At 39.1% G+C, this 17,489-nt stretch overlaps 2 protein-coding genes across 15 annotated transcripts in view; one reads left to right on the top strand and one right to left on the bottom strand.

Annotated features, from left to right (window-relative positions):
- MBTD1 (mbt domain containing 1) overlaps positions 1-9,908 on the bottom strand; it is a 70,477-nt gene extending 60,569 nt beyond the window's left edge. For 2 of the 12 annotated variants that reach the window (XM_089901070.1, XM_089901073.1), the window contains exons 1-2: positions 9,002-9,908; positions 8,044-8,107 (exon numbers count right to left, since the gene is read on the bottom strand). Coding sequence is in view for 7 of the 12 variants with exons in the window: in XM_089901074.1 (XP_089757200.1) it covers positions 8,718-8,738 (21 nt within the window). In the remaining 5 variants the exon portion in view is untranslated. Of the gene's footprint in view, positions 1-8,043; positions 8,108-8,717; positions 8,924-9,001 lie in introns of those variants that run through there. The other 10 variants (XM_089901068.1, XM_089901071.1, XM_089901063.1 and 7 more) reach the window with 6 other exon arrangements.
- The window catches only part of UTP18 (UTP18 small subunit processome component), a 39,551-nt gene continuing 31,413 nt past the window's right edge, over positions 9,352-17,489 (top strand). For 2 of the 3 annotated variants that reach the window (XM_022558215.3, XM_022558214.3), the window contains exons 1-4: positions 9,371-9,797; positions 11,438-11,550; positions 13,735-13,833; positions 15,863-15,930. In XM_022558215.3, the coding sequence (XP_022413923.1) occupies positions 9,468-9,797; positions 11,438-11,550; positions 13,735-13,833; positions 15,863-15,930 (610 nt within the window). In that variant the 5' untranslated portion in view covers positions 9,371-9,467. Of the gene's footprint in view, positions 9,798-11,437; positions 11,551-13,734; positions 13,834-15,862; positions 15,931-17,489 lie in introns of all 3 variants that reach the window. The other variant, XM_022558211.3, reaches the window with a different exon arrangement.

Raw genomic sequence — 17,489 nt, 5'->3', positions numbered from 1 at the left:
GGTTGTAGCATTATAAACTGTCCTCTTTTGTCTTGTTCAATGCTTTTTGGTTTGACTTCTACTTTGTTATCAGCATTGCCAATCCTGTTTTCTTATTATTTGTTTGCCAGGTATATCTTTGTTCATTCTTTTATTTTCACTGTTTTAAGGGCCTTTTGTACGTTATAAAATGGGTTTTGCTTTTCTAAGCCAATTTGAAAATATTTTTAATTGGCGATGCGCCACTATTTCTTGCTGTGTATGTTGCTTTTGAGAAACCCAATACCAGTCTAATTCTCTGGCCCTTGTAAGTCACTTCATCTTTTTACCCTGGAGGCCCTGAGAATTTTTCTGAATCTTTAAAGTTGTATAGCTTTACTAGAATATACCTTGGAGTTTATCTTCTGGTATGAACTTTTCATATATTCAAAATTCAAGATTCAGATCTTTTATTTCCAGAAAGTTTTCTTGATTATGCGTTTAAATGTTATGCTTTTATTCCTCTGCCTTCTTGAGAGACACCAATTACATGTGAGACTTTTTGTACCCACCTTTCACTAAAACTGTCATTTTCATTCTCTTAGTTTTGTTTTTCTTCTATGTCTTTTATCACATTTGCATTTGACTCTATTGTTTGTTGGGAAACTTGTAACTTAGTCTTCATTTCTGATATGATTTTTTTCCTTCTACTTTCTCAGTTTAATCTAATCTGACCTTATTTCATCCTGTTTTTTGTCCCTTTCTGTTCTGTGTTATATTTCTGAGTGAAGGTATTTTTTTACCCTTATCTCCAAATATGGTTTGAAGATGTTTTATTTCATTTTCAGTATTATTGTGTCAATTTTCTTCTGCCTCACGTTTTTCTTTTTTGGGGGAGGAGATATATTCGTCAGCTGATAGGCTTTGACTCACATTGTTTCTTCTCAGAGAATTTCTGTATGGATGTGATCCATTCTTTTCTATTTCTATTCATTTCATGGTCAGAGTTCCTAGTTAAAGAACATCCTCTTTCTTTTTCTGAAAGATTATTAATTTTTTCCTCTTCCTTCTGTCTCTTTATCCATGACTCCAAGTCTCCATGTCTTCACTCCTTCCCTATGAAGCACTGGTAATTTCAGCTTACCAATTCTGGTATTGCTTGCATTCAAGCTCTTCTCTGTGGCTGGAACTGTGAACTATCAGATTTCAAACCTGTGTTCAGTATTTTGGAACTTAAGTGATGAATTTCTCTCTTTTGGAAGTGGTACTTTTGTGCTTCATCTAAGCCTTCCATGTCCCTAAACTCTTTCAACAAACCTGTTAAGACTTCCCTTTCCCACTCTTCATATGGGCAGGAGGAGCTCTTGGAATCTGATTTCTCTGCTTATAAGTAATTTGAAGGTTGTGGTAATCTGTTTCTTAATGCTGAAGGCAGGGGTGGTGTGTGATTTATACATGCTTTTTTATTGGTTTATAGGTAGGTGGGTGGGAAAATTGCATCAGGCTTCTGCCACTGTTCTCCAGACTTAGAAGTCTATACATACATGTTTAAGTAGTATATTAGAATATATTATCTAAGAAATACTGCTTTTGCCATTTTCTGAAACACTTCCCCTGTCACACATTAGATTCACTTTTTGTATCACTTGACAGTTTTCCAGAGTAAGTCTTGTTCATTTTCATCTAATTTGGTTTAGAAACACATTTTCTCTACAGGAGTTTATTTGTAAATTCCGCAGTAACCTTATGAAATACTTTTGCTCCTTATTTGTAAAAAGTCTGGTAGGATTAGTAATACAACTAATATAAGTCATACAACTTAAAGGATGCTTAATATGTGCTAGGGACATTCTAAGCACTTAATATGTAGCAATGCATTTAATCCTTACAAATATTATTACTCCCTTTTTACAAATGAGGAAGCAGAGGTTCAAACGGATTAAGTAATTTGCCCAAGGTCATAGAGCTAAAATGAACACTAGCAATATGAATCAAGGGAATAATCTAAAATCTATGTTCAATTTTATGTTCTTTTCTCTTTCTTTCTTAATTATGGTTCTATCAGCTAACTTCTGTAAGCACAGAAAACAAATATCAAATAAAACTGTTTCAGGTAATGTGCCATTCTGAACACACTGCTCTTCAAAATAAAGCTGAAAAACCATGTTAGGTGACTACTCAAGGCTTTGAATATAAGGTGATGGGATGACTGCAGGTGGTGAAACCTTGCCTAATATTAGGGCATATGTGGTAACTCCTCAACTAGCACAGAGGAAGTCAAAATATAATACCTAAAATTCATACATCAGGTAATGGAAGTCTAATATTTAGAATTATGGAGATGGATATTAGATCAAAAAGATAAAAGAATTAAAAGTAGTTGTCTCAGGACTTCCCTAGCAGACCAGTGGTTAAGACTCCGTGCTTCCACTGCAGGGGGCATGGATTTGATCCCTGGTCAGGAAACTAAGATCCCACATGCCATGAGGCACGGCCAAAAAAAAAAAAGTACTTGTCTCATGAAAGCTGAACTGGGAAGAGAAAAAAAGATTGCTGCAAGGGATCCTTTTTAGGGGTACACTTCTATTATTGTTTACATGGTACTATCAAGTGCATGCATTAGTTTTATAAAAATAAAAGTTAATTTTTATAAAGTATCAACTACCTCTAAAAAATTCAATAATTGGTAAAAAATTGAGAGACTGATGATATCTGGCATTGGCAAATTTATGTATGGGAGAAAAAGCACTCATATACACTTGGTAGGAAGGCAAATATATGCCATCTTTTTGGAAGGCAATTTGCATTGCTTACGAAAACTTAAAAAAAAATGAGCATGCCTTTGACCAGGGAATTCCACTTTCAGGAATCTGTCCTTCAGAAATACTCACAGGACACAAGAATCCATGTGGAAGGATATTTCTTGCAGCAATAATGTAATAGTGAAAAACTGAAGGCAATCTAACCATCAGTAGGGGGGTGATTTACTACAGGTAAAATACTGAGTAAAAAGTATTTGAAATACTGAAAAAAAGTAAATTGCCAGATACGAATAATATGACTCATTTTTTATTAAAAGAAACAATATATGCTGGTATATGCACAGATTGATATATCTGTGTTTGTTTATGTATGCATTTAGAAAGATCCTGAAGGAATAGCTAAACTGTTAACAGTGTGAGAATGGGATGGGAGGATAATTTTAACTTTTCCATATTTTTCATTTTCTTTTTTTAAAAACAGTAAATATGTAACACTTCTATAATGAAAAATAAAACAAAAAAGAGGTTTTTAGAGTGACAAAATGTAGGAAGTCATAAATTGCAGTAGAATTTCATTTTCCTACCGTGACTGTAACCCTGATGAACCTTCCTCCTTATAAAATCTACAAAGGAATTAAAAAGTATAACCATTAACTTATTTGTATAATCACCCCACAGGTTGCAGTAAAAGTGTAAACCTCTCCAGGAGAAATTTTACAGAAAATATTTGAGATTCTAAATGCAAGCACATATAAATATGCAACCAAGTACTAATAGCATAATTTCAACATGAATAAACTAATCAAAAGTTAACCAATTCTCCATTATCCACACTAACAGGGTACAGTGACCCATATAATTATCAAAGTTTTATATTTAGTCATGGAATATAAGTTTTCTAGAAACTTAAGTCTGAAAGTTGTATGTGTGAACTGACAAAGTTCAAAATAAGAATTAACAGATACGCTATGATGACTGGACTCAGTAAGAGCTACTTAGCTCTTGCTGGTTTCTTCCTCATACCACTATCAAGATACAATTCACTGGGCTAAACAGAAGGGCCTTCTGGCTTTCTAAGCTTACTATTAGGAGAAAAATAAATGGTAAGGATTTGGGATTGTTGGGTTTTTGTTTCCCACAAGTTCAATGTGAAAGAGTAAGTCCATGTCAATAATACAGTCATCGAAACTGAAAGCAATAATATCCTGAATATCCCACCTAGAGAAAGTGAAAAGTACCCAGAGAAGGACAGGAGAGGACAATGTTCTAAATAACAATACTCTAAGATTTAAAGCAACAGTGAGCAAAGGGAAGCTATCTTTGATATATAAAAAATACAAATTTCTATCTCTTTGGGTTCAAGTCCTGGTTCTATTACTCAGGACTTTGGATGTAACAATTATTTGGGTCTCAGTTTCCCTTTCTTCTAAATAAGGAAAACACCACTTACCACACAGGAAGGATGTTTGAAAAATAAAATAATTCACATGATTGTGCTTTCAGTTCTTCAGAAGAAAGTTATGAATCCTTAAGTATGAACCTGAAAAGCTAATTAAAAATAAGATGACCTCATCAAAATTAAGTCTGAAATACAGTAACCGAGAGGGTCTTTGAGATCACTCATTATCAGCTATCAATTCTACTCCAAATAACTGAATTCATATTAAGGCTGGGCTGAAGTGTAAATGTAATTTGAGTAATCAAACAAGAGCATTTATAACGTTAATGTAGCAAAAATAAGTTAAAATAGGTTATTCAGCATCATCTTGATTTGATATACCGAAAAACACTGATGCAAAATGATGACAGTCTCTTGGTGTTTATCTTTTAAAAATACATTTGGAGCTGGTTGCTCAAAATATACACAATCACTAACAATAAACACTATAGGGTATTAATAATGGAACAATTGAAATAGAGTTAAACACACATGTGCACACAAGGGGGTTACTTCTCTGGTGTATAAAATAATCTGAAACTAGCTAATTAAAATTTTGAAGTCTAATAGTAAAGTAATAGATGGTATTATCCAACATTTACTGAGCAATATATACAAATAATTATGCTAAGCACCAGAAATACAAAAAAGTGTTAAACTTAACATGCACATCCTAAAACTAGACTATAAACTACGGCCAAATAGTTGAGACAACAAGAAATTACTAAATTAATTAATGCGTATTGTATACAACTAGTTCTACAATATAAGTAGGAATTAGATAATAACAGTGAAAAGGGAAATAAGAAAAAGGGATTCTGGATAGATATCTTAACATTTTATCATTTATAGCAGCTCCCATTTTCTTATACAGTGGTCATCACATCTGACTGGAGGTTTACGGAAACCTTGGGAGGAAGGCACGGCTGATCCCTGGCTGGCCCTTATTTTAGATGAGGAAAATGAAGCCTGAAGAGATTAGGCAACCTGCGTTAAGATCACAGGTCAGGAGGTGGCAGAGGCAGAGCCCGGCCAGTTTGCCAACTTTGTCCATAGCTCATTTCTACTACATTACATTTTAAGTTATCAATACTAAAGTGAGAACTAGAAGGGAGCTCAGAAATCTTCTCATGCAGTATTGCTCTAACCAATCTGATAAACATTTCTGAAGAAGGCTCCACCGCAGACCTACTGATTGATAACCCACAAGAGGGAGGTTTTGTAATTTTTTAAGATCCCCAAGAGGTGATTGTGGTGATGAGCTAAGCTTGGAAAACACTGTTCTATTATCTGTCCAGTGTGGCAGACATGTGGCTATTTAAATTTACACCTGATTAAATCAGATTGAAAATTGGGTTCCTCAGCCACACTAGTTACCCTTTAAGTGCTCAACAGCCACATGTGGCTAGTGGCCACCATACAGATGGCACAGATATAGGACAGTTCCATCATTGCAGAAAGTTCTATTGGATAATGTTAATTCTAGACCAACCTTTCCACTCTAAGGATGAGAAAACTGAGGCACAGAATCTTGTCCAACAAGGCATATGAAGTTATTTAGTGGCAGAATTGAAATGCTAACCTAATCTGCCAGTGTCCCTCATACTGCATCACTTCATCCCCATAAATTTAGGGTTTATTCAAATGGGAATTGTTTTCTTTCCACCCTTCCTTGTGGGTTGCAGTAAGAAATTTTAAATTTGTGGGAAAAAAATCCTAGAAAAACAAAGGTTTATTTAAAATTCATGACTAAAATCAAACAATCTGCAATTTTTGTATAAAATTAAAAGTAGCCTTGGACAGTTAAGAATACCCTAGTGTTAGGAGGCATATCTTAGTTTAACTATTAACTCCTTCCTCTTTTACCATCCTGATGTTTTTATCTTTCTTTTGGATCTGAAACTCTGAAACTAATGATAATTGGCTTACCTTAACATTATAAATATGAAAAAGTTAAATCTTACTTAGCAAACATTTTAAAGATGAAAAATTGAGAAACAAAGAGCAACCAAAAGAATAGTGACTTGTCTAATTTTAGGATGTGGTCACTCAAATCACTGAGAACTCATGGCTTTCAGTAATCTAGTGGTTTTGTATTTATAACATTAATAGGTTGTTTTCACTTCTAAGCTATAGTTTAACCTTCCTTTGACAACTATGTTACATTTAAAACAATTTAAATAGTTTTAATTTCTGATGAAACTGAGGGTTTGAAGCCTCTGAACATCTAAGAAAAGGTTTAGACACTAATTAAATCAACATATAACCAGCCATAAAAATATACAGTAGTGTCTTCTTTAAAAATAAAACCAGTCATTCCTGTCTAGTATGTTTAGAATGCAAACGTCTCCGAAGTCAGTCAGCTTAAGTCATGACAGTTCATGTTTAAAGTGAACAGGAACTTGGGAATTTCACGTTAATGAAAACTTTCAAGACAGAATTATGCAGCTCCATTAACTTTTATCAGTACCTAGTATTCATTCCCATGTTAACTTTCAGTGACTAGATTTAGAGAAAATATCACATGTCAAAGTGTGTACAAAATTAAAAACTGGACAGTTAAAAAACATGGTTCAACATAAGATACTTATGAACAGATACTTATTCAGACAGTTTTTGCCATAATTTGCAAGGCACCCAGAAGCGTGGAGTATGGGGTTCTACATAAGTAGAAGCTACTTGTTATTCAGGGAAGGAGGTGGTGCAAAAAAAGACAGCTATTTTCTTTCTAAACACTCATCGGTGTAGAGGTAAACAAATGAAAAAAAATACAGTGTAAGCACATTAGAGCAAAGCAACAGTCTCCAAGTCATAAAAGGGGGAGAGAAAACAATTTCTGTGCTCTGACATTTTAACCGGGGGACTGGGAGTTTAAAGTAAAATTTACTCTCTGGCTTTTTTTTTTTTTTTTTTACTCTCTGGCTTTTATACTAGATTCATTACCTCTACATTTTATCTGTTACGTCTTGACTCCCACTTCACCATATTAGGAAGAGGAAAACATGTGCCCCCAAGATTCCTATGCCAATAAAACTTCTCTTGGAAGCAGCATAGCTCACCAAATGAAGGAGAATATTAGGAAAATGCTAAGTGACAATAGTAGAACTGAACTATCTAAACCACCGAGTGATAACTACTGATGTATACTAATACAATAAACATGAAAAATATTGCAAACTCTAGGCAAATATTAAAGTGTTGCAAAAATTTCATATCTCATTAAAAATTGGAAACGAAAAAGAGAATGTATTGTGAAGGAGGGGCCCCAAGCAGGAAGCCCAGCTTGAAAGGAAAACACAGGTCAAAAGGAGGTGGTGGTGGGGAGTGCAGTTCTTCTGATCATCCCTCTACCAGGAGATGCTTCTAACAGCTTCGGTACTATCTCCAAGAGGCAATTTAGCATCCCTTAGGGAAAGTGATTTAGGCAACGAGAAATGTGCTTTGAGATAGAATGCTGAAATTTCTAACTTTAAAAAGATGCACTAGTGAGAGAAAACAGTCATGAAATTCCCAGATCCTATTTCCCAAACTTCCTGTAGAAAAATATCAACCATTCTCAGACATAGAAGCCAGCACATTTGAACTGACAAATGTAACAAAACAAAGTTTTCAGGCGGCCCTCACTATCTCTCAAGCCCTCCTTCCCCCACTTCCCTGCTGTTCTTTCCTGGCACACAAAATATAGGCCAATGAGCAGTGGGTGAGGAGAATGTGAGAGAAAATTTGAGAAGTAAAAAGGGAATCCACTTAATAAGGACATGAATGAGTCTAAAGAGTCTAATAAGGGTAGGCAAACAACAATCAGAACTGAACGGCAAGGGCTTTCCATGGCAGCAGCGAGCGCTCAGTGTTTGCAGGGGTTTAGGCAGAGGCCAGGCTACCTACCACTTGTCAGAGAGGCTGCACAGGGGACGGCTGCTTTGGGTGACCTCTAATGTCTCTTCGGACTCTGAAATGTTAGGATTCTTATTTCACAAAAGAGAACGCAACGCTCGTAAAAGCCCACCGACTTAGAACCCTTTTAAATAGGCGGCGGCTTCCCAATCACCACTCCCACCTCTCCCATCCCACACGTGCCCACCCCGCCCCCTTTCAATTTTTCCACCTCCACGTGCGAAACGCCTCGTGGCACCTGCCCCACAGCGGAGAGGCGCCTTCCCCTGCAAAGCACCAAAACTCTGTCCCCTTGGGAGAAGTGAAGACTCCACTCCCCGATTCTTGGGCGGCCAAAAAAGGAAGTCTCAAATCCAGCCTTTCTCCCCAAGCCAGAGCTGAAGGGGGACGGGGGACCGGAACGAAGAGAACTTTCTTCTAAAATTTTTCTTCCAAAAAGTAAAGAGGATAGAGAGAACCCTGATGAGTCCGGGGGTGGGGGGAGGGGAACCCCCGAATCGTTTAACGGCCGGTAGGGGGAGGGGGGCTCCGGAGGTGGAGGGGGCGTGGGATGGAGAAGCAGGCCTGGGAGCGGGGTCAGGGGGCTGCAGGGGTTCCTGGGGTCGGGGGCCTGCCGGCGTCCCCCCAACCTGGCACACAAAGCAGATGCCGCGCTCGGCTCTCACCAGATCCTTTGTGTTTTCCATCAGGGCCTCATGGGTAGGGGCTGTCCGTGCTCCCTGGGCCCGCGGCGCCCCCTCCCGAGCTGGGGGCAGGCGCCTCTCCCCGGGACTACGGCGACTACAGGGGGGCCCCGACTGGGCCCAGACCGGTGGCGGCGGCGGCAGCCCCCGGATTTCCCCCCTTTAACTCGGGTGGCCCCAGGATATCAACAACATTAGCATAGCCCTCCCTCCCCAGCGCGCCTGCGCCGTGACCCGCGCCCCGATTGGCCCACTTCCCTACATACCCTCCGTCTGTCTTCCAGCGTGGGACCCTCTGCAGGCTCCGTACTCCAAGGGCCGTACCAAGACGAAGGGGTGGAAACGGCGATTGGGCTCGTGTAAGTCGAGTGGTTAAAAAGTTAGGAAGAAAAGTAGCAGTTTTAGCCTGTCATCTCAGTTTATACCCTGGCTTTCTTGCGCTCCTTTCAATCAATTGCAGCTGCGAAGTTGTGTTGGAAAAAAATTTCCACTCCAGTCACGCCGCTTCCCCCTCCACCCGGAAGATTGGTTCTCTCGGAGGAACTCCCACACGGGGAGGGGCTCGTGAGGGGATGGGCGTTACACAAGGGGGACAGTGCTGGTCACGTGCTCACAGGGCGGTGCAGCCTCTTTCCGGCCCCCTGTGGCCTCAGCCGCTACGGAAAACGAGGGCCTCGGCGCACGCGCAGTGAGGATCCACGTGAGCACCTGCGTTCCTTCTCAAACCGAACCATGCCGCCAGAACGGAGGAACCGAACGAGACCGGACCGGAGAGCCGGAGCGAGACCAGACCGGAAGACCCGAATGAGGCCGGACGATAGAGCCGCGGGGCCGGGCGGGCCGCTCCAAAAGGCTGCTCCTTCATTTCAGCGGAAATCGCCGGCCCGGCCGCGCGCGGCGGCCGCCGTAGTCGCGGCCGAGGAGGAGAGACGGCTCCGGCAGCGGAACCGCCAGACGCTGGAGGAGGACAAGCCGGCCGTGGAGCGGTGCTTGGAGGAGCTGGTCTTCGGCGACGTCGAGGACGACGAGGACGCGCTGCTGCGGCGTCTGCGGGGCCCACGGGTGAGGGAGGCCGCGGCGTGCGGGCTGGGCTCTCGGTGGGCGGTGTGCCTCCGAGGGCGGAGCCTGGGCGACCTGTGGCGCAGGGGAGCGTTCAGGTGGGAGGGAACCGGGAATGCGGACGCCGCCGGGTGCCAGACTGAAAGTTCCGGGAGGGCGGAGACCGCGCCTTTCTCCGCCCCCGAGGGAGCCGCTGAGCCTGGTATGCAGCAGGCGCTCAACACGTATTCGTTTAGCCAACTAATCGTGAGCATCTTTCGATTAGTGGCAGTGGCTCAGTTCCACTGTTTTCTCCCCAGACTCAGTGTTTCTTCTCTCTTGGTCATTCAGTCGCCTGCCTCAATACTTGCTGTGATTCAGGGGTTCCACTTCGTTTGTGAAATCAGAATTCGTGGGCACAGGCCTGGGAGTCTGTTTTAACAACCACATCGAGTGGTTGATAAGCCAGCTTTTGAGAGTGACCGTGTATTCGTCTATTAAAGTAATACTTGTGAGCCAGTTTGGCGCCAGATACTTCTCCTGGCAGTGCAAACCCTGCATGATTAATTGATTATAATTTTTTGCATGCTTTTTGGTTTTGTTTTTTTTTTTTTAATCCTATACCTGTCTTTTCTTCCAATATAGGGAGTCCCAGGCAGTTTCTAGGCACTGGAGGAGAAACAGCAGTGGACGAAAACTAACAAAAACCCCTGCCTTCTTGGAGCTTGGATACTTAGTGGCAGAGGCAGAAGATAAAATTCAAGTTATGTCAGTGAAGTGCTGAAGGAAAAAAAAAATAAAGGCGTTCAAGAAAGGGAGATAAGCGTGTGTCGAGGGGCCCTGTGAAATTTTACATAGGGTAGTCAAGCAAAGCCTTACTGAGAATTACTCAGTTTGATAAACGAATGCAGATCTAGCAAGTGTCAGTTGATTGCCAGAACCTCATTTGGGTGCTTATGGGAGAGGTTGCAGAATCTAGTTGGGAGATAGAGAAATACTACTGGAAAAATGCTGAACTGTGTGACAGTTTCCCATTCGGGAAAAGAAACAGTTTAAGTGAGGTGGGGTTTGTTGGGCTTTGAAGGATCATAGGCCAATAATAGAGCAAGTAGAAATCATTTGGACATTTCTATCATGTGGTTTTGGGAAAGCTCTTAAGCTCACTTCAGGTGAAATTCTGTGGTCTAGATTTAGATTTGTTTGGGTAGTATAAAGTTTCTTGAGGAGGTAGGGGGTCGAGAACAGTTAAGAAAAGTGGAGAAGTATGTTTATGAATATGAAATATGACTTAATTATGACATTCAGTCATGTTATTTTATCTTAGGTGTCTGCCTTTGGTCCTGTGATTTCTGTAGTTCTGTGATTTTCCCTGCTCCTTTATTCATCTGTCAACTTACCTTTTTTACTTGTCTTACTTGGTTTTTTCCTTTCAGCAAGTTGACTCTTTGACTATTCCAATCTTACCTCATGTGTCCAATGGGTGGTGCCATTCTCTAATCTTCTCATTTTCTGTTCGATCTCCAGCATTTGCTGTGGTAGCATTCTGTCCCATAATTTGATAAGAGGGCCATAAAAACAAAGCATTCTACAAGCCACCATTCTGCAAAGTCTGCCACCATGGGGTATGAAAGACTCAGTGCTTGTGGGTATTTTGTCTTTTCTAGGTTCAAGTACAAGAAGACTCAGGTGACTCTGAAGTGGAGAATGAAGCAAAAGATAATTTTCCACCTCAAAAGAAGCCAGTTTGGTTGGACGAAGAAGATGAAGATGAGGAGATGTAGGTTGCCTAATTTTTCTTCTGGAGTCCCTCTGGATTCTTCAAAAGTTACTTTGCAGGTTTTAAGAAAGTTCTCTTTCTGAATATGTGAGTACGTGAAGACTTGAAAAATACTGGAAAGTATAGCAGAGATCATTCATAATCCCATCACCGAGGGAGAACCACTGTTAACATGTTGGCATACATCTCTCCCTCTTTCTTCTGTGCTGTATAGAAAAGCTAAAAGAGCACAGTGTTTGGGGTCAGACCTGAGTTTGCCTCCTAGTTTGGCCAGTTCCTAACTGACCATTGGCAAGTTTGGAACCTACCTTTTCTCATGTGTAAAATCGAGATAATAGTAACTGTATCAGAAGGCTCTTGAGATTAAATAGTGTATGTAGAGCTCTTAACACAATGCCTGAAATTGAGAAAAGACCAAAAAAAGTTAGCCATAATGTACAATATGTACCTTAAGATGAGAATGTATTGTATTGCAAGTATTTTCCCCAATTAAAAAAAAAAAACCTTTATAAACATTTTAAAATGGATGTATTATAGTCCATTATATGATTTAACCATAATTTACGTAGCTATCGTTGGATAAATATTTTGCCTTTTAATAGATTGATGTTGAGATGAGCATCTTTATGCATAAATCTTTTTCTACTTAAAATTATTTAAGAAAGATTCTTTGAGGTAGATGAACTTAGTCAAAGAGCAGACATTTTTAAGGTTCTTGATAAATATTGCCAGGCTGACCCTGAGGTTCTGCTGATTTACCTTTCCATTGAAAAGTGTCCGTTTCACTCCATTTTAAAAGCAATGATTTCTCTGGACTTCCCTGGCGGTCCAAGTGGTTAAGACTTTGCCTTCCAGTGCAGGGGGTGCGGGTTCGATCCCTGGTGGGGGAGCTAAGATCCCACATGCCTTGCGGCCAAAAACCCACAACATAAAACAGAAGCAATATTGTAACAAATTCAATAAAAACTTTAAAAATGGTCCACATCAAAAAAATCTTAAAAAGAAACAAAAGCAATGATTTCTCTTTTTTCAGACATTGTCAGTTTAGGGTGACAGTTTAGGGTAGGAAACATCTAACTTGTGTTGAGAAAACTATTAGTTGTTGGTTTTTCTTAAAAGTAGTCTCTATTATGTCTCTGCGTATTTGTCTACTGGAGACTTTCATTTTGTTTTTTTATTTTTAAAATAAAAATTGTACATAAGGTGTACAACATGATAATTTGCTATATATATACACGGTGAAGTTATTACTATAGTCACGTGAACTAATTAGCATTTCCATTTCTTCAGATGGTTACCATTTTTATTTGTGGTGAGAGCCCCTGAAATCTACTCCCTTAGCTAATTTCCAGCATACAATATTGTCATTAACTGCAGTCATGCTACGTAACTGCAGCTTTGTACCCTTTAACCAACATCTCCCTATTTTCTCTACCTTCTCACCCCTGGTAACCATCATTCTGCTCTTCGCTTCTACGTATTCTACTCTTTTCAGATTCCACATATAAGTGAGATTATGCAGTACTTCTCTTTGATGTCTGTTTTATTTCACTTAGCTTGACGTCCTCCAGGGTCATCCATGTTGTTGCAAATGGCAGATGAGACTGTTTATTAATGATTTTAGTATATCAGCTCCTTGCATATTGAGAATTTCAAACCTTTATATGTCAAATTTATTGCACATTATCTAGCTTTTTGTTTGCCTTTAAGTTTGTTTTAATGTTGTCTGATGCACAGAATGTTTCAATGTTGATGTAGTGAAGTCTATGACACTTTTCCTTTTTTTTTTTTTTTTTTGCTGTTGTTTTTAGTAAAAAGTTCTTCAGAGAGAGAGAAATATTTGTCTGTATTTTTCCTTCACAGTATTTTAAGGTTTTGGTTTTTTTGGTTTTTTGGTTTTTTGTATTTAACTGTGATTTACCTGGAATTTATTTTGGTGAATGGCATAAGCTGTGTCTAGATAAGTAATTGTGAATTTGAAATAGCTCTTCAAAGGGTAAACTAGATGATCCGAAATATTGGAGATTCCTTTTTGTTTCGGGAAGAATGGAGAATGTGCATTGTAGATGTTCCACATCTTATAAATCTTGACCTATGTTGTTTGCTCAAAACACTAAAGGCAGCAACTATTTATGTTGATTCTTTAAGTTATTGAAAGCATGCTGTTTTCTGTTTTTGTTATAGGGTTGACATGATGAACAATCGTTTTCGGAAAGATATGATGAAAAATGCCAGTGAAAATAAACTTTCAAAAGATGAGCTTCAAAAGAGACTTAAGGAAGAGTAAGTGTCCTTTTTTATAGGTTTGCCAAGATGTATTTATAACCAGTATTTTATTTTGATTTGCTCAGTCTTTGGCTTCTTGGGTAGTCAGATTTCCATTTTGAATTGGAAGAGCATTGTTCTTGGAAGACATGATTAAGTTTTAGTATGGGGGCCTGAGAAGGAATCAAGTACAAAAAACTTTGGAAAAAACCTGTAATCCCGCCATTTAAATATAATCAATGATATTTTTTTTTTAACATCTTTATTGCAATATAAACGCTTTACAGTGGTGTGTTAGTTTCTGCTGTATAACAAATCAGCTATACATATATCCCCACATCTCCTCCCTCTGGCATCTCCTTCCCACCCTCCCTATCCCACCCCTCTAGGTGGACACAAAGCACCAAGCTGATCTCCCTGTGCTATATGGCTGCTTCCCACTAGCTATCTATTTTACATTTGGTAGTATTTATAAGTCCGTGCTGCTCTCTCACTTCGTCCCAGCTTACCCTTCCCCCTCCCCATGTCCTCAAGTCCATTCTCTACGCCTGAGTCTTTATTCCTGTCCTGACCCTAGGTTCATGAGAACCTTCTTTTTTTTTTTTAGGTTCCATATATATGTGTTAGCATAGGGTATTTGTTTTTCTCTTTCTGACTTACTTCACTCTGTATGACAGTCTCTAGGTCCATCCACATCTCTGCAAATGGCACAATTTTGTTCCTTTTTATGTGTATTAGCTATTTTAAAGTCCTTGTGTGCTAATTCTGTCAGGTCGGTCATTTCTGTTTCTGTTGACTGCTTTTTCTTCTGGTTATGGTTCATGTTTTTCTGCTTCTTTGTATATCTAGTAATTTTGATTGGATTCTGGGCCGTGTGAATGTTGTTCAGTGTCTGGATTTTGTTTTTTGCTTTTAATGTGTGTTGAACTTTGCCTTGGCAGGCAGTTAATTGACTTGGAAATCACTTTGATCCTTTCAGGATTTGTTTTTAGCTTTCTTCTACAGTAGCATTTATTCTAGGCTGGTTTAGCCCCATTATTAAGTTATGACCTTCCTGGGATCTCTCCTGAATGCCCTGAGTGTTCAATAAGGACCCTTCCTCTGACTGGTTGAACTCAAATGTCTGAGTTTTGGTTCTGTGCAACTTACAGACCCCTAGTAGATCTTTGCTTGACCTCATGGAGTTTCATCCTATGAGTGTGCAGTTTAGTATTCAGAAGAAGTGTCTGTGGACCCCTGTGCAGATTTCTGGAGCTCTTTCTCTTTTTCTTCTACAGTTGACTGCCCCTCAAATTCGTGTTGTTTCAGCCTCTTTCAAGTCTGATCTTTGTCTCCTTGTTTCTGTGTCAGGGTCTTATAAAAATGCCTTGAGGGGAAAATCCCAGTAATGGCATTGCTCACCTTGTTATTTTTCTTCTCTTAGAGATCATAGTCCTATGTTGCCTGTTGTCCAATTTCTGAAAATAGTTTCACGTATTTTGTCCAGTTTTCTAGTTACTTATGGCTAGTGGGCTTAGTTTGGTGGACTTGTCTGTGATTCTGCATTAAACAGAAAGATTCTTTTCAGGCTTCCAAATACCAGCCCTTCAGAATATAACTGTCATGCTTCTCCTGAAGCTTACTTTTTCCAGGATGAAATGCTCCCATTTTATGCAAAGGATATATGATGAAGTTTTGTTTATTTTACCAATCTGGTTGTTTTCTTTCAGACATGTTCTAGTATTCTTTTGTGTACTCTGTGTACTATAGCATTGATTTATAACCACAAAGAGATTTCTATTTCTTTACTTAGTCACCAAATCTGGTGTGTTGATATGTGCAAATAAGACAACTATGTAACTAGATGTAAATAAATAACAACAAATATGCATCCAGGTGGTTATTACCAATTTAGGACTATCCTGTGTGAGTAGCCCTTTTGTTCTGAAAGATGATAACTTCTTTGGAAGAGATTCTATTCATGCTCTAACCTATATTCTTGAAATGTATTAAACTCTATATAAATACAGTGGTCACTACAAAATTTTATTTTTACGTTTTTGCTTAGATTTCAGCATGCCATGGGGGGAGTACCTGCCTGGGCAGAAACCAATAAGCGGAAAACATCTTCAGATGGTGAGTGTTGACACCTCTGTTTAAGTTGGTAAATAGATTCCTATTCCTCTTCTGTTATTGTTTGAGGTTTCTCACGAGGCTTGTTAAAACCTGGTGTTTGAAATATGTCTTTTTTTTTTTTTATGTCTGGTTTTGAAGTCTATCATTTCTCTGAAGGAAGCTCTTCTACAATAGTGTAAGAGATACTTAGTAGCATATTCTTTACTTGTAGAGACAATAATGGATGGATTTTATGATGTTTTTCCTCAACAGAACTATGTTACATTATGGCATAGATTAAGTAAAGAATAAGTAGTAGTGTTATTTCTTGATTCAGAGCCCCTTCCAAAGACATGAGCAGCTGATCTAGCTATCCACTAGGAAATGGAATGTCTTTCTAAGGAGCACATGTCAGGTTAGGCCCAGATGATTATTCACTTTCTAAAAACCTATTTTTCAACTGCAGATTTTAAGTTTGACTTGTACCAAAACTGTTTTCTGCTGTTTAGATCTTTGAGTTTAGATACTATTTATATGGATGGTTTGGCCAAGATCTGATTTGAGTTCTTGGAGTTATAAATTTTAGCCTTGGAATTGACTTCTGAAATCCTTGAGGAACTCCAGAGTATATCCTCCCATTGTAATACAGGAGCTCCTTTCTTAGCATCTTTGGTATCTGATGAACCTCTGTTTGATTATCATCATCACCTCTCCCTCCCACCCATGTCAGTCTTCATGGTATTCACGTATAGGGAGCCCTTACAAGGAGCCAGTTTTATATAATTCTGTTAGAAAACTCAATCTGTTATTAAGTAGAAACTTACCTTCTGGTTTCCAACCAGATACTTTTAGAGGTTGAAGGACTCTTAGTGATGTAGCCCGACTTTATCTGCTGCAAGAAACTTCTCTACAACATCTGTTAGATGATAATTTAGTCTCTGCTTAAATATTTCAAATAATGTTGTGCTCTTTATTAGACTATTTCTTCCTCTTTTCTTCTTCTCTTTAAAAACTAATTGTAATTTTTTTACTATTGAAATTTAGCCTCCCTACACTATAGTCCTACCTTTCGAAGAGATATAATCTTATCTCTCTTTCATATAAAAGTTTTCTGTTATTTGAGAAATGTCTTTCCAGGTTTTTTAAAATATGTTAATCATCTTGTCCTGTCACTTTTTTTTTTTTTTTTGGCCGCCCCATGCAGCATGTGGGATCCTAGTTCCCAGGCCAGGGATCGAACCCATGCCCACTGCATTGGGAACGTGGAGTCTTAACCACTGGACCACCAGGGAAGTCCCATCCTGTCACTTTTTTTTACATGGCATAATTATAAACCTTGGTCATCATTTTACCTTCCTGGATGTAATATAATTTTATTATCCATTTTAGAATATTGGATTCATAGAACTACAGCAGTTTAGATATAGATTAGGTTTATGCTGACATTGAAGCAGGAAATCTCCCAGATCCCAGTGGCTTAATCCAGTAGAATTGTTTTTTTTCCTATGAGTACAATTGAGGTGGTGAGAAGGTGATGCTCTACTTAAGGGACCCAAGTTTATAGACGTTCTGCCATCTTC

Source organism: Delphinapterus leucas, chromosome 19 (assembly GCF_059928025.1).
Source record: "Delphinapterus leucas isolate spDelLeu-1000000601 "Yukka" chromosome 19, BTC_Dleu_Yukka2, whole genome shotgun sequence".
Lineage (NCBI taxonomy): Eukaryota > Metazoa > Chordata > Mammalia > Artiodactyla > Monodontidae > Delphinapterus > Delphinapterus leucas.
The sequence above is the reverse complement of the archived record's forward strand: the minus strand, read 5'-3'. Positions and strand labels throughout refer to the sequence as shown.